This window comes from Mytilus edulis, chromosome 5 (genome assembly GCF_963676685.1).
Source record: "Mytilus edulis chromosome 5, xbMytEdul2.2, whole genome shotgun sequence".
Taxonomy (NCBI): domain Eukaryota; kingdom Metazoa; phylum Mollusca; class Bivalvia; order Mytilida; family Mytilidae; genus Mytilus; species Mytilus edulis.
Genome location: NC_092348.1, coordinates 77,937,079 through 77,955,391, shown reverse-complemented (window position 1 = coordinate 77,955,391; position 18,313 = coordinate 77,937,079). Strand labels below are relative to the sequence as shown.

General features: G+C 32.0%; 1 protein-coding gene across 1 annotated transcript in view; it reads left to right on the top strand.

Annotated features, from left to right (window-relative positions):
* The window catches only part of LOC139524510 (uncharacterized), a 67,703-nt gene that overhangs the window by 14,618 nt on the left and 34,772 nt on the right, over positions 1-18,313 (top strand). The window contains exons 6-17 of the mRNA XM_071319330.1: positions 335-477; positions 1,682-1,786; positions 2,446-2,578; positions 3,891-4,084; positions 5,564-5,737; positions 7,225-7,305; positions 8,180-8,300; positions 10,259-10,374; positions 12,256-12,352; positions 13,922-14,097; positions 15,159-15,272; positions 16,230-16,400. Of these exons, the coding sequence (XP_071175431.1) occupies positions 335-477; positions 1,682-1,786; positions 2,446-2,578; positions 3,891-4,084; positions 5,564-5,737; positions 7,225-7,305; positions 8,180-8,300; positions 10,259-10,374; positions 12,256-12,352; positions 13,922-14,097; positions 15,159-15,272; positions 16,230-16,400 (1,625 nt within the window). The remainder of the gene's footprint in view (positions 1-334; positions 478-1,681; positions 1,787-2,445; positions 2,579-3,890; positions 4,085-5,563; positions 5,738-7,224; positions 7,306-8,179; positions 8,301-10,258; positions 10,375-12,255; positions 12,353-13,921; positions 14,098-15,158; positions 15,273-16,229; positions 16,401-18,313) is intronic.

Sequence of the window (18,313 nt, the reverse complement as noted above, 5' to 3'; positions counted from 1 at the left end):
GTTATGAATAATTGATTAAAAATTAAAAAATATCATCAAAAAGAATCAGAGATATAAAATCGCATATACATCTTTACACACTGTACCTATGATATGTAAGAAGGTGTTATAACGTTTTAAAATTTACAAACAAGAGTAAGTGTATAATTTCTTTGATCAGTCAGACACTTAGTAGTCATCAATGCATGATAAGAATCGTGGCATTGACAAGAAAAATGGAAAAAATTATCAAAAGTATAACATAATTAACATATTAAAATATTTATAGACTATATCACCATTAGTTTTCCGTATTTTATATATTGTCATAATCCGATCTTCCTTATTTTGTCAGGTACCCAATGTAAAGCTGCAGGGATGTTAAAGCGTATGGCAAACCTGCCTGGTTCTCTACTAAAGACAAATGACGGTTTTCTATACACTAAAGCAAGAAGAGCTGAAACATATAATGAGTTTGACCATAGGTTTACTTATAGGGTATATATAAAACATTAAATTCGTTTTTCATTACATTTCATTATTCACACGCTTTGTACGATATCAGATGAATGTATGGCATGTTTTGTTTTGCTTACAAAAAATGTATAATGCAACAAAGAATTGACCACAAATTTACTTACAATGTTTGTACAATAAAACACACAAGTAATTTTTGACTACACATTTATTCACACAGTTTGACGATATAAGATACACTGAATGTATTGTTGATTTACTTACCCGAATTGTATACTACAACAAAGATTAACTTAACTACAGGCTTACTTATGATATGTGTATAATAAAAAAAAAGAGTAGCTTCAGCCTTGGTTTATTTACAATATTTGTATAATACAAAAAATAAATTTTTACCTCATTTATACTTTCATTAAGTGTTTTACAAAACAAAGATTTTTTTCTTAAGACAATTGTATATAAAAAATAAAGAGGACTCTGAACACAGGTTGTTAACTCACAATTACGTACTTTCCGTTTTGAGTTTTCCTCTAAGTTGAGTATTTTTTTTATTATCCTTCTTTTTTTCACCAGTATTGTAAACCAACTTATTTTGGTAAACCGTTGAAACGATATATTTTTGCAGCTTTCTCGAGTAGGAAATAACGCGAATATAAATCGTCGGGAACATGTAAAACTTTGACATTCCTTTTGCAGGTACTTTAAGTAAATTTGACAACCGCAATATTAAATCGCCGCAAAAAGCAATAGAAAGGAATTCACGCGAAACAAAGTATCCGCGACAGTAAGAGTTATAAGAGTCACAATAGTTATCATGAATAGACACAAATCAAATGATTTCAGAAGCAATTGAAGAGAAATTGCAGAATATGTGGTATTTGGCTGCTATGTCCATATTCTTATATCAATAATTTTAATTGTCTTTTTTTTTATATAAAACCGTAGAAATATATTACATATTAAGCTGAATCATAAATGGTCTCCAATGTTGGACCAATTTGGCCTCTTCACATTTGTTTTCTTCGAGCGTCAGCAATAAGTCTTCTTTATACGTCTGGCATACACAATGTTAATCCTAGTATCTAAGATTGATGAGGTTTTTTTATATGACACTTACTTCAACGATGGTAACATACTATACTACCTACCAAAAGTCTCTGTTTTATTGATATCTGTAAAGAACTCTAAATATATCAAAGCGATTTTTTTTTACTGAAAACTTCAGATAAATGACTTACCAAATGGGAAGTTCCAACTAAGATTGCACCTGACACAACCAACGATTCATTTACAAATAAATGGTAAAGATGTTAATGATGAAGTCAACCAGGTAAGTAATCAGTTCGTTCAATAGGTCATAATTAATAGTTTTTTTCTCTTCAACTGCAGCTCATTGGCACCAAGTCAGGAATATGATAGTTGTCATCCATCTGTTTGATGTGTTTGAGCTTTTGGTATTGCCATTTGCTTAGGGACTTTCCGTTTTGAATTTTCCACGGAGCTAGGTAGTTTATGAATTTACTTTTTTGTATCTTATAATGGCATGTGTGTTTCTTCGAAGGCTACCTGACCTTCTGCAGAAACACATTAACACTGTTATCTATAACCTATATGTTGTATCAAAAATAAAAAAAATGATAATAAGCAATAAAACATATTGTATACTTTGATTTGTTTTACTGTATTCCTGTCATTTAGCGGTATTTTTAACATTGCCATATAAGTGCGACGTTTAGCTAGCCCTAAAACCCGGTTAAACCCTGCATATATTTTTTTTCTTCTGAAATATGGCAATTGTTATCATATAGTCCGTTTCTATATATGTTGGCGTTTGTTTTTGTTGCAGTTCAGTGTTTCCATAGTTCCGTTGTTTTCCTTTAATATTTAATGTGTTTTCCTCGGTTTTGGTTTGTGACCTAAATCAGTTTTCGCTTAATCGATCAATAACTATCAAACAGCGGTATACCACTGTTGCCTTTATAATTACAGAAAATCAGAGATAAGATGGAAGCAGGAGACTTGAAAAGCACTACAGCTTATTATGTCGACATCAACGTAGAAATAACAGACAACAGTCTACTAATGCATAGTCAGAGTGGATCAGATGTCTATACAAATGCCGGTAGGTGTCTCCTTAACTTAAAAAGTAAAATAAGAAGAAAAGGGAAAATACAAAGTGGACATACAAAGCATTCAAAGTGGACGAGAAAATGACAACCTCATCGTTAGTATTGAGTAAAACGACAAAAAAACAAACAAATCCACAATCAATTGAGTGTAACTAAAGACTGACAACTAAGAAGCCTGTAATTCAGTAGTTGTCGTTTGTTTCTGTGTTACATATTTGTTTTTATGCCCCACCTACGATAGTAGAGGGGCATTATGTTTTCTGATCTGTGGCTCCGTTCGTTCGTTCGTCCGTCCGTCCATCCATCCGTCCGTTCGTTCGTTCGTCCCGCTTCAGGTTAAAGTTTTTGGTCAAGGTAGTTTTTGATGAAATTGAAGTCCAATCAACTTGAAACTTAGTACACATGTTCCCTATAGTATAATCTTTCTAATTTTAATGCCAAATTAGATATTTACCCAATTTCAAAGTCCATAAAACATGGAAAATGATAGTGCGAGTGGGGCATCCGTGTACTTTGGACACATTCTTGTTCGTTCATTTTTTTTAATATATAAATAAGGCCGTTAGTTTTCTCGTATGAATTGTTTTACATTGTCATTTTGGGGCCTTTTATAGCTGACTATGCGGTATGGGCTTTGTTCATTGTTGAAGGCCGTATGGTAACCTATATTTGTTCATTTCTGTGTTATTTTGGTCTCTTGTGGAGAGTTGTCTCATTGGCAATCATACCACATCTTTTTTATATAATATATTACACGAACACTATAAAAGTCTTTGGCTATATCACATGATCATGAAGTGTTAGAAAATCCTGCTCCATTTGTAACAAACATTAGAATATTTCAACTTTTATTATTCGGTTCTGTTTGAACTTTATACCAGCCATATAAAAGTATTTCACCTATAAAATTATACCATGCAAGAAGAAGATATTAGTTTAATAACTCTCATTTGCAGAATTATGATTGCAATCAGTTCAAAAATTCATAACACGTTTGACCTTTCCAGATAATGGAAATATGTACTATGATTTGAGGTTTTGAATGTTAATTTGGTGCAGTAAACCGATTAACAATGTACAGTTTAATAAATACTTCTCTTATGTCTTTCACAATGTCAATTATGTCTTCATTGGATCTTGCTATAAATAACGTGCATTTATAAACTATAACGATAAACAAAACAAACATTTTGAATGTTTTTTAGAGCTTCTCTTGGACCACTTATAATTACAATGTCTTGCAAAACATCTTCAACTGTAAAAGAATAATACAAAATAAAACGGCCATATGCTTATTTGTTGCAGACTACTTGTGTGCCTTTGCATTACTTGACAATTCCTATAAAGACAAAGCAATTGCTGAGAATCAGCTTAAAGAAGAAGAGCAAGAAAAGCATAAATTGGCAGATAAAGCACTTCCAATGAATATTACTGTTACCAGAAAAGAGATGACAGTTGTTGGATGGTCTCCAAATCTTCTCAAGAATGCAAGTGGTGAGGTATGATATCTTTAATGAGTTTTTGCAACCACTGGGTCGATACCACTGGTGGTGAACTTTTGCGTTGACCAGAAATATGATTCATACATTAATTTTCTGTAGAATTGCAGTTCATAAAATCTTGAATTATTTTGAAATACTAAGCTATAAATTGGCGTAGTCGTCTTTGGTTCAGCTGTATAGAATTATTGCTCTTCAATATGACAGTTGTTATCCATTCGTTTGATGTGTTTGATCTTTTTTGATTAGGAACTTTCCGTCTTGAATTTTCCTCGGAGTTCAGTATCTTTGTAATTTTACTTTCAACTTCATAATCAACTGGTTTGATTCGAGCACCAGTATTAATTTTAGTAATTTGCTCAGATTTCAATGCGGGTAAAATAATTTCGCTGGGCAAGGATTATACCTAATGTTTCCAAACACTATGTATAGAATTGCCGTTTTATGTCAATGCAAGTTTTATATGACGTCACAGTGATATCACAGCCGACTCGTTCAAACTGAAGTGTCCAGTTCAATTTTTTAAGTAAACATACCTTATGTGGACAGATTGAAGAATTTTATTGTTCTTCCATTTTCAGAGACAAAAAAATGTTTCTTAACGCATTTTTTGTTCTATTTATGTTTCATTTGGAAGATTAACGGAACCATATACATCCAAAAACAAACATTTTAACACACTTTTTATGGCCCCGAAACGAAGTTGTCAGTGTCATATAGTTTTACCCTTGTCCTTCATTCCGTCATTCTGTCTATCCGACATTCCTTCATTCCGTCATTCCGCAACAAACCATTATACAGGGTTTTTTTTCTAAACGCCTTCAGATATTGGGCTGATTTGTGGTATGTGAGTTAACCACGATGAGTTACAGATCAAGTTTGAGTGTCGTTCCGCTCCGCTAATTTTTGCCGAAATTACGGGCTTTGGACTTTGATAAATTGTTGAAAATGACAGTTATACGGACTTTTTTTCTAAACGCTTTCAGAAATTGGGATGTTTTTTGGCATGTGAGTTTCGTTCCGCTCCGCTACTTTTTGCCAAATTAAAGGGTTTACAACTTTGAAAATTGTTGAAAATCACAGTTATACGGACTTTTTTTCCATACGCCTCCAGATTTTGAGCTGATTTTTTATATGTAAGACTACCATCATGTTTGTGTCCACATGTGTTATTTAAATTGCAGAGTTTCCAACCTTTTGAGACGGAACCTTTCGTGTCGCTTTGATACATCAAGTTTTGAAATGTTATTCATCCGAAGAATATTTGTGGCCAAAAGCAAACTAATTACTTGAAATCAAACCGATCACTTCTAATGGAACAATTGTTTAAGTCCAAACTTCTGCAGGACTACTTCCGTGTTTTCCATTCACTTTCAAAATGTGCATTGCTACATCTATTAATGGTACAATATTCACAGAGAGATGTTATGATGTATATAGAGCTACCAAAGCACCGATAATTTGTCTTATTTTGTATAGAACAAAGATATGAAACACTGGAACACATCAGGAGACATTAGAGTATGTGATGCATCTGGATATGGGACTGAGGCTTGCTTTAAAACGTCCAACATGTGGTCTTGCAAATATCAAGAAGTAAATCTACTAGATCACTTTGCAGCAGAATACTTAGACACGGCTCCTGATATACAGGTAGGGTGTTTACGTTGAGTAGATATGTTTTGATTGCTGTTTCATTATTGGATCATTCCTTCTCCAATAGCGACGTCACTGATATACCCCCTTGCAGAAATACTTATCACGGGTGTGTTTTTTGTATTTGAAATTGAACTTTTGGTTTATGATTTTCTTTGGCCAGTTTTATGCAAAAAATATTTAAGCCTGTTTTGAACTGTTTTGACCGTTTTAAGTTTTAAACTTTCATAGTTATTTATTTCGTAGCCAGTATTTATGTTAAAAAATGGTAGGGTTAAAACACTTAAAAAAGATACTGTGGTTTTATTTATTTTCGTGCGTAGCAATGTTTGTGGATTGCATAAATTTTTCATATTCGTGGATATCTGATTTTTTGGTTTTAATCAAAGTCTGCATACATTTCTACATAACATTTGTAATTCATTAGTCATTGAAATTCGTGAATCCCAGGTAACCAGAAAATCGACGAAAATTTATGTACAACGAATACAAATAAATGCACAATATTGCTGGTAATCAAAAAATAATTAGGTCTTTCCACTTTTCTGTGGAAAGACCTATTGTTTTTCTTCTGATTATTTTTTTTTCCGCCAAATTTTGTTCTTGCGATAAACATTTGTTTCGCAATATGTCGCTTAGATATTTGGTATATGATATCGAACAGTTTATGCGCTTTTGAAATTTACCCTGCGTAACCGAATACTTTTCTTTGTAGGAGTTATCTCCCCAAACACTGTTTTCCTTGTGATCACAACTCCTTCGCAACCGTAAAAGTACGACAAATTTATTTTATAAAATTGCTCGTTATATCCTTAGCATGATTTGTCCAATTTCGACCGAAGCAATATGAACGCTCCATATGAGAGTTATTTCCCTTTTTGTATTTGAAATTTTGAAATGTATTTTAAACTGGAACACCATAAGTGATAGAGACCTAGGATCTTTTGATTTGAGGTCCTTGGTCCAAAAAAATGAAAATTAGTCAAGGTCAAAGGTCAAGGTCATATTCTGATTTTTGAATTTGGCTTATTTTCACTCATTTTCATTAACCTTATAAGATATCGACAATTAATTTTGACTAAATTGTTAGTTGCGACATGTCGTAACTTAATAATTTTAGTTGAAAGGGTGCACAGACAATGAATGGGAGTTTTCGCCCCTATCATATCTAAAATTATATGTAAAATGATATAACTTACTAACCATACATATTAGAGACCTAGGGTCTTTTGACTTGAGATCCTCAGTTTGTGACCTTGAAATTGAGGTCAAGGTCATAGGTTAAGTTGACGTTCTAGATTTTGACCTTTGCTTTAAATTCATATGTATATATCATAAAGCCATATGAACTGACATTTAAGACTGATTTTTAATATTTTAATATCAAAATAGATATTAACTGGTGGAAAGACCTTCAATTGTTCTCTGAACAATTGGTTTTTAATTATAATTTTAATTTGTTTTACCATAATTTCTGTGTACAGGTATCTGAGTGGTATAAACATGGGCATTGTTCAGGAGGATTCTACTGCTTTACAGCCCAGCTAATGTCAGACGATGGCCAGGTAAGATGATAGGTTTAAACTATATTTCATTTTAAATTTTACGGACGCCATCACGAGTCGGTTGGATGTTATGGAATAACCGTTTCACAGAGGATATCGAATATGTTCCTTTTGTCGTAACTACAATACCCAGCCCTTTTCACGAATGTGACCAACCGAATTAGACTATTAACCGGATTTGAAATAACATAAGCAACCAGACGGGTACCACATGTGAAGCAGGATCTGCCTACCCTTCCGGAGCACCTGAGATCACACTCAGTTTTTGGTGGGGTTCGTGTTGCTTAGTGGTTAGTTTTCTATGTCGTGTCTTATTATTGTCTGATTGTCAGTTTATTTTTAGCCATGACGTTGTCAGTGTATTCTCAATCTTTGAGTTTGACTATCCCTCTGGTATCTCTCTTCCCTCTTTGAGATGAAATACGCAATATTTCATCGTTAAATTCATGCGCGTGAAATGTTTGCTATTAAAGTTTGAAACGGAAGTCTTGCAAACTGTTTTAATAACGAATCAGCTAAAACTTCATCACTTAATAAGTGCATTTCATTTATTAACATAACTAAAATATTGCGTCCTTGTTTATCAACTGTGCCTTTAAACTTTTACATTTTCTTTATTAGCTGAAGCAAACGGTTTACAGTATATAGATATTCTGAAAGTGTTATTAACTTCGTGAGAAAGAAAGAAATTAATAATTTGAAGTTAAAATCAAAATAACAAAAATACCGAACTGCAAGGAAAGTTCAATCAGGAAGGCGGAGTTTTTTTTGCGAAACATTCGTCGACTAATTGTCCAAATAGGGAATACGATACTATCAGTACCTGTACGTTTAAGAGGTCTGATATGTAACGTTGTCAATTCAAATATTTTAGGTAATAAAAGAGTATACAACTGGAGAATTAGGTACCTTAACTAATAAAGATTGGCAAGAAGCTTCTGTGACTTTCTCTGGTTATGGATCTGGAGCTAGGATCGTCACCTTTTCATCTAAAGGTATGTTACCTTAAGATTGTGATATGGCTCACTGTTGATAATTCTTTAAACAATATTAAAGGTATATTCAGCTTCATGTATAGTTATAAAGTACGGAGTGTCTATTCGGAGTGGCTAGCCGGACGAATAGTTAAAAATCTCTATTCGTCCGGCCATCCGTCTGCGGATGTGCAAATCCTCAATATCAACAAAAGTATCATGTGACGCGGAAAGTGTCCCGGATGACTGGTGTCGGATAACACACGCGGTGTCGGATAACACACGCGCGTATGCAATGGACGTTTTGAGAATTGGAGATCGTTATTTAAAGATGTCATAGAGAAAACCTAAGAGAATGTGATTGCTTTAAACAAATGTATATAGGAGTGATTCCAGAAAAATAGCGTGTACATGTTAACTGTGAGGAATAAGCCTGAAATCGAAGTGAAATTGATGATTTACCCCCATTTACCTTATGGAGGCAAAACGCATTCGGAAAAAATACTAGATGCATTATTTTCAAGTTCTACTACAACGGAGATATATGAACATACTGATATGCCTTGACTGTGAATAAGACACCACGGTTGGGGTACCTCCCTTTTTTTCTGTTATATCAATACAAATTTGTTTCTAAAACAATCTTATCGAAAACAAAATCCTACTTTTGGGGACAGGTTTCACGTGCCTGTCCTTTTCTCTAATTTCCTATGAATTAAAAATCTCCGAACAATTTAAATGACGAATCGTGCATAATCACTATGGGGACCTTCCTTTAACCAAACTTCACAGAAACAATAAATTCAGGATCTTTTGGAATCATAGATAAAGCCAAAAATGATTGGCCCGACTATTTACCTTACATGAAATTCATGGGCAGAACTACAAAAGAGAGAATCCCCCCCCCCTTTCCTACCTAAAATTCCTTTAGAATATTAGAATAAAAAAATCTGAATCAAATGTATAGTTTTTTTGTTTTTCCTATTAGAATGAGTTCTTTTTCATTAAACGATGTTAGACAAAAAAAATTAAAACAACTCGTGCTCTATTTTAAATCTTCTAAACACAAAGCTATATCTTCATCATTATGTTTTTGACCGGACAAATAACGAAAAACCGTAAAAATGCTATTTGTCCGGCTTGCCGGATGAATAGACATTTTTGACTATTTGTCCGGCTAGCCGGACGAATAGCCACTGCCTATAAAGTATTACTTTGGCTTAGCCGTGTTTGGTACAGCTTTTCAGAACTTTCTGTTTTCTCGGCACTACATTTTCATATTTGAATTGGTCTTTCGTTTGTTTTTTATTATTACAACCACTAATGAGTCTTTTGTAGATAATCACTAACCACTAGATTCAGATTCTTTCGATATTTAAGTTAATATGATTAATACCTTATCTTTATTAACCGTCAACAATTTATTAAGAGGTTCTAATTGCCTTCGGAAGAGTTGACCCTATTTTGTGTATTTTTTTTCCGTTAAGTTTTTTTTATGATAATTCTTATTATCATGCTACCCGCTTGAGATCGAAACTAAGGGCGCACTTGCTTTTGTAAATGTAAACATCAAAGACGTCATGATAAAAAAGCGATCAACAGATTATCAATGGTGTTTCAAACTAGAGGATGATTTTCGGCCACATTCCACCCTTCGATGAGATTGAAGCTGAGAAACACCCTCTCCTTTGATAAAAAAAAACCAAACATCAATGATCTACAATTATATATTTTCGTATTTTGTAAAGACGACAAAAAATTGCCAGGGTATTTCAGTCTATACATGTCAGAAACTCAGGGCGCACGTGTCATTATCAAGATGAACATCAATGACGTCATAATCAAATTATCGGATTAACAGATTATCTATGGTCTATAGGATGATTATCAGCCACATCTCATCGTAGGTCTGTCGACATTCGAGATTGTAGCTGAAAGAAAAAAAGATTACAATCTACATTTATGTATTTTTATATTAGGTAAAGACGACAAATACTGGACAGGGTACTTTGGTCCTTACATATCAGCTGCTGGAGTTCGTGTGAAGAAGGAAAGTAAACCAGCCAAAGATGACAGCTTTTCAGATATTGATCAGGTATTCGTTTGAATATACCATTACCAAAAAACTAATCAGTTGAAAACGAAAACGAAGTGAACAAGGTAAAGACAAACCAATTAAAAAAAAGAAAACTAACAGACAGACAGACAAAATGTAAAAACAAATCCGATAAAACTAAAACGATGGAAAAGATAACATATTTACTTAAAACAATTATTAATGATCAGGCCTAAGGCAGTCGTGTTATTATGTAGAATCAATCAAGTTAACTTTTGAGATATAACTCATGGTACTTGGTAAAGCAATAATGCAAACTCATCATGCGTTTAACAATAACCATGCAATCAGTCATTTTAACCTTTCCTAATAAAATTCAGATAGATGCTACGTTAGAATTTCAGATATTGAATATTAAACAAACAAAAAATGTAAAAGGTAGAAAACAACAATAGAACTACAAGTTGTTGTACGACATTTATATTAAGTTTGGATAAACATATTCATAAGTGTGCAAAGATCCTCTTACCCAAGAATAATGTGATCAACTGAAATTGTTACCATTAGATCAGTACTAAGGGCAAGATTATTTGTCGAAATAACAAAACACGCAGAGAACACACATTTTGGTAATTGCTAGTAAAATTAGCCTATTATGTATGTTTGGTTTGCTAATCCGTTTTGTCTATATCAGTCCTAGATCCATGCACGAGAAAGTGAAAATTGATTTGGGACTTTCCTTTTTGAATTTTCCTCGGAGTTCAGTATTTTTGTGTTTTTACTTTTTTCATATCTTCTCTCAATTATAAAATGGTTAAGTAGTGCTATAAACCTGTCATTTCATGCTGATAAGGCGACCGATAATATTACTTAACTAACAGATATTTCAAACACAAAATTGTAAAACTTAAAAAGTTTAAGGAAAATGCACAGGCACATTTTGGGATTGACCCTCCCCCTTTTTTTAATTTAAAAAAAAAAGAAAAAAATTGGAAATATACTTTGATGTATTCTGACTTTTAAGATTTATTTGAAAACAAATTATTTTTGTATATGGCTTATAAATTATTTTAATCTTGCAATTTATTGAAAAAAATAAATTTTGTAAAAAAAATCAAAATCACATAAATAAATATACAATATTAGGTCAATGTCAGAAAAATATCAACTTTTTGTATGAGGCTGAGAATCTGGGGAAGGGCAATGTTCTACCGAGCTCTTCCCCAGTTTTGCGCCGAGTATAGTTGATATTTTTCTGACATTGACCTAATATTGTATATTTATTTATGTGATTTTGATTTTTTTACAAAATTAATTTTTTTTCAATAAATTGCAAGATTAAAAGTACATGTATTAAAATATATCAAACTCCAAGGTATATTCAAAATGTGGAAGTCAACATCAAATCAGTCAACAACAAATAACAATATGTTTAAAAAGAGAAATCAATCATAAAAAGTATACCTGAGTACAATAATGTCAATATTTTAACGTCATTTAAAATCGTTCAGATTTCTTAGATTTCAATTTCTTACATGTGATGATTGCCATTTAGACAACTCTCCAGAAGAGTCCAAATGGCACAGAAATTAACAACTATAGATCACCGTATGGACTTCAACAATGAACAAAGCCCATACTGCATAGTCAGCTATAAAAGGTCCTAATTTGAAACCCGTTTTCCATATTGAAAATAAAGACGTAATGATACAGTTTGAGTAATATTAAGGAAGTTTAATTGCTGAAAGGTGAATTTCATTCAGAATATATATATGCAAGTCTTTTTTGATAATATCGCAACTCTTCATTAGCAAAGAAAAAATAAACTTACTTTGTTGCTATAATTTCATGAAAATTCCTACATCTTGATAATAAAACACTTATGTAAATATCAATTCTTTGAATATTAAACATTAACAGGCTGACGACAGTGCTAAAAGATCAAGTTTAGAAAAAATGGTGACAAAGATTCTTACCAGCAATCAAAGTATGTTTGAAGATCTTGTTGACGACAAACGTAAGTAGTAAAGATAAAACTTAATGACCAATCAGATCAGAGAGAAAATGTTCAAGAAGCCAATCAAATACCATTAGTCTTAGGATGACATTAAGCAATAGATAAGAAAAAAAGAAATAAAGATAAATAAATGCCGACTGCATATTACAATGAAAACTAAATACTTAGAAATGCAAATGGCCACAAAATCCAGAAATAAACATCAATGTCACAATGGAGCAATAAGATGAAATCTAAAAATCAACAATTTATATAAATCAAATTATTTAAACATTTTTGCTAACTGTTCAGGTTATGCCAGGCCTCAACTTTTTTCAGCATTTGAAATGCTTTAATTTAATTTTGTCACACCAGAATATACAAATAGAAAAATAATCTTTAAAAAAAAGATCAGCTGAGTTACAGAGCTATTTGAGAAAGAGATTGGAATGCAATCGATGTATGTAAATTTCATGTTGTTTGATTGATTTGATTAGATTATGACATTTGTTGAAGTTGAAAATTTTCATAAATACATATGTTAAGGTGGGACCTAACACTACAGGGGGTTAACTTAAGAAAATCAGCTAAACATTTTGACAACGTTGTATTGTTAAGGAAATATAAAGCTTTTCAATGATCAACATAAGTGTTTGTCAAACTGCTATATATTCCATGGAAAAGTGTGTTGTTCAAGTTTTGTGAAATTTTTATATTTTTGTCCTAGGGTCAAAGTAAATACTACGTCAAAATTTTATGAAAATTAAACGAGCCAAATTAGTTTTAGTCAAGGTGTTGGGTACCACCTTAAGTAAATGTTATTGGAATGTTATTGTAAATATAAAAAAGAAGATTATGGTGTGATCGCCAATGAGACAACTCTTCACAACAAGAGACCAGCTGACACAGACATAAACAATTATAAATGTTTGGTATCCTCGATGGGTTTAACTAATACCATTCTTTTATATTTTGTTGGATGAGATAGGTATATCTGCTGATTTTGGGACCTATAAAGGAAAAATATGTATGTTCAAGAAAAGTGTCAGTGCTTTTATTCTTGTTTGCACTCATGTACCTATTAATATCTTTGAAATAAGCAGAAATAAATCTCGTGCGAAATTAATTAGTGAAGTTTCATTCTAGAAACATACGTTTCAAATTAAAGTACTAACATATAAATACTTGTTTTCAGATAATAACGACAAATTAAAAATCGTCAACTTATTTATACGCTAGTAACAATTGTTGTGAGTTAAGGAAAAAAAGTTGTTTTCGTTGATATTTGATTTCGTTGTTTGCTAGTGTCTGCATACCAGATATTGAACAATTGTGCTTCGCTGAACATTTTAATTCGTAGTACACTTGCTCTTCAACTTCGTACTTTGTTTGACCTTTAATATTTTGTTTGGATTCCAGCGTCACTGATGAGTCTTTTGTAGACGAAACTCGCGCCTAATGCAACTACAAAAGTTTACCACTAGCCTGGTATCTATGATGAGTGTATTTGTATGAAAGAAATATAAGAACACTGTCATCCTACGGAAAAAATGAATCCATAGTATAACATAGGAAATGTAAATTTTGTAGATTTACCAGTTGACCAGGAGTTCGAAAAGCAAACAGATATGTCTAACGAATTGCATGGCTGGAAGGGAGGCAAAAAACAAACTCACAAAAAGAGGGAAATTAGAGTGTTCGTGTCAAGCACATTTCGAGATTTTACTATGGAGAGGGAAGCAATTATCAAAAAGGCGTTTAGAGACGTGAGTAAGAAAATGTAAAAAGATAACAACAAAACAGCAAAAATGTGAAGATTAAACAAATAAAAATATAATTTTCAAAACTAAGCAGCAAAGTAGTAAATATAGTTAATGTCTTGGGGTATGTCTTAAATATTTAATTATAATAAATCATAAAAATTGGTCAATATTTCATTTGATATATTCTTACAAGCAGGAGTATACTTAGGCATTATTGAAAGTCTTATTCATCTGTAATTTTAATTTTCTTTTTGTTCTTTATATAAACAGAACATTATAGTTACCATAAAAAGTAAACATTATGATAGAAATTAAATCTACTAGTTATAAGTATATTAAGATGAATGATAAGACACTCAAGAACAGGCCAATTCATTAAAGAGTTGATGACTTTATATCATTGACATTTAATCTATAGCAATACAGGAGACGTAATATATATCAATGTAAAAATAGGGAAAAGACAACACCAAGGAAAAAAAGACAAAAAAAACCCCAACTGTTAACAATTAAAAAAAATTATTACACAGAAAGTTGGAGATTGGGCATCACAAACCCCACCAAAAACTGGGGGTGATAGCAGGTGCTTCGGAAGGGTGAGCATTACCTGGTACTTATATTATTACATGTATGCTTCTGATTTATGGCCGCACGACATGCGTTTCTTTGTAATTTTTCTCAGATGTCCTGTAAACTGAAATATTTAAAGGAACAATCCCTCAAATGTTTTTTTTTTCAAAGTTTACCCAAAATTTGCCTAGTTATAACTTATGTTTTAGGTCAAGGTAAGGTTTACATATTTTCGAGAAGTTTTGTATCAAAACCAACTTAGAATTCTACCTATTCATAGAACTCACATGTTTTTTCACTCCAATATTCACCAAAGTTAAGATTAATTTGTCACTGCTATTCAACGTTAGTTGTAAAAGGATATTGAGTTAGGAAATATTACTAAGGCGTTTTTACATTGTTAATACACAACCTATAACTTGTCTAGCGAAAGCGTAGTAGTATATTGTGTGATATTTATATGAACTACGAATTGATGCATGAACTTTTTTCAGATAAACCGCCTTTGTGTAGACAGAGGTGTATTTTTTACGTATGTCGACTTAAGATGGGGAATAACAACAGAACAAACAAATGATGGCAAAACTATTGCTATATGTTTACAAGAGGCAAGTATAAACTATTGCTTTAATTCATGGTAACTGTAATCTGCAAATAAAATCAATTGCTATACTTTTACAAGAGGTATTTTGTGAAAATATTACTCTTAGTTTAAAAAAGATTTCAGAAGAAATATTTTCATTGTACATTTAAAGTATTGATTATTGTTAGAAAAGAGGCAATAGTAAATTATGTGTGTTAGAGGCAAGTCAACTGTTGAGAAATATAAACAAGAGGCAAGTATAAACTATAACTGTATAGTAACAAACAGCTTTAACAAAACCAATTGTTAAACTTTTACAAGGGTATTTGAAACTTTAACAATATGTTAAAGACTATTCCAGTATAAATATTTCCGCTGAGTCTGTAGACTATTGATAAAATGTAGAAGGCAATACAGTTATTTGCAAGTAATGGAAATGTTAACAAGAGGCATGAAAACAGAAACTGTCAATAAGAGTATATTTTTTTTTATATCCAAACGGATGCTATGTTTTTTTTTTATTTTGAAAAGCAAGTAAAAGAGAGAGTCATAGTAAATTCTTTCATATCCTTTGCTTTCAAATTTTTGGCTTTGAACGTTTATGGTGGAAGTAAATTCAGAAAAAGCGCATTGAATTATAAACGTGTTGTTTTCATTCTATTTTCTTCATATTAATAGATTATCAAATAACTATATGTTTTGCAAGAGACAAGTAAAACAATTGAAACATGAAATAGTCAAGTAGGTTTATGTTCACAAGAGGCATGTATATTTAAAATTAAAATGTTAAAGACATCGTTTATAAATCCGTTGTTTCATGACATAGTTACATATCATTTTTATCTGTGTCTTTTTTTTATAATAAGAAACAGAAAGTTGCAGAATGACTACAAAATATACCTCACCACACATGGGATAACAAAAACATTTATGTGAAATTATGATTGAATCTTAGAAAAGTATGAAGTTAATGTTATTTCAGATAGAACGATGCCGGCCATACTTCATCTGCTTGATGGGGGATAGATTTGGCTGGAGCCAAACAGAAGTAAAAAAGGACGAAATTCTGAATATGACTTTTAACTACGCTATAGAGAATAATCCAAATCTGAAGTGGATTGATAATTATAGATACAACACAAGTGTAACCCAGGTCAGTTACCAGATAATAATTATAGATACAACACAAGTGTAACATAGGTCAGTTACCAGATAATAATTATAGATACAACACAAGTGTAACACAGGTCAGTTACCAGATAATAATTATAGATACAACACAAGTGTAACACAGGTTAGTTACCAGATAATAATTATAGATACAACACAAGTGTAATATAGGTCAGTTACCAGATAATAATTATAGATACAACACAAGTGTAACACAGGTCAGTTACCAGATAATAATTATAGATACAACACAAGTGTAACACAGGTCAGTTACCAGATAATAATTATAGATACAACACAAGTGTAACACAGGTCAGTTACAAGATAATAATTATAGATACAACACAAGTGTAACACAGGTCAGTTACCAGATAATAATTATAGATACAACACAAGTGTAACACAGGTCAGTTACCAGATAATAATTATAGATACAACACAAGTGTAACCCAGGTCAGTTACCAGATAATAATTATAGATACAACACAAGTGTAACACAGGTCAGTTACCAGATAATAATTATAGATACAACACAAGTGTAACCCAGGTCAGTTACAAGATAATAATTATAGATACAACACAAGTGTAACCCAGGTCAGTTACCAGATAATAATCATAGATACAACACAAGTGTAACACAGGTTAGTTACCAGATAATAATTATAGATACAAAACAAGTGTAACCCAGGTCAGTTACCAGATAATAATTATATATACAGCACAAGTGTAACACAGGTCAGTTACCAGATAATAATTATAGATACAACACAAGTGTAACACAGGTCAATTACCAGATAAATATTATAGATACAACACAAGTGTAGCACAGGTCAGTTACCAGATAATAATTATAGATACAACACAAGTGTAACCCAGGTCAGTTACAAGATAATAATTATAGATACAACACAAGTGTAACCCAGGTCAGTTACCAGATAATAATTATAGATACAACACAAGTGTAACACAGGTCAGTTACCAGATAATAATTATAGATACAACACAAGTGTAACACAGGTCAGTTACCAGATAATAATTATAGATACAACACAAGTGTAACATAGGTCAGTTACCAGATAATAATTATAGATACAACACAAGTGTAACCCAGGTCAGTTACCAGATAATAATTATAGATACAAAACAAGTGTAACCCAGGTCAGTTACCAGATAATAATTATATATACAGCACAAGTGTAACACAGGTCAGTTACCAGATAATAATTATAGATACAACACAAGTGTAACACAGGTCAGTTACCAGATAATAATTATAGATACAACACAAGTGTAACATAGGTCAGTTACCAGATAATAATTATAGATACAACACAAGTGTAACCCAGGTCAGTTACCAGATAATAATTATAGATACAACACAAGTGTAACATAGGTCAGTTACCAGATAATAATTATAGATACAACACAAGTGTAGCACAGGTCAGTTACCAGATAATAATTATAGATACAACACAAGTGTAACCCAGGTCAGTTACCAGATAATAATTATAGATACAACACAAGTGTAACCCAGGTCAGTTACCAGATAATAATTATAGATACAACACAAGTGTAACACAGGTTAGTTACCAGATAATAATTATATATACAACACAAGTGTAACACAGGTCAGTTACCAGATAATAATTATAGATACAACACAAGTGTAACACAGGTTAGTTACCAGATAATAATTATAGATACAACACAAGTGTAACCCAGGTCAGTTACCAGATAATATTTATAGATACAACACAAGTGCAACACAGGTCAGTTACCAGATAATAATTATATATACAACACAAGTGTAACACAGGTCAGTTACCAGATAATAATTATAGATACAACACAAACGTAACACAGGTCAGTTATCAGATAATAATTATAGATACAACA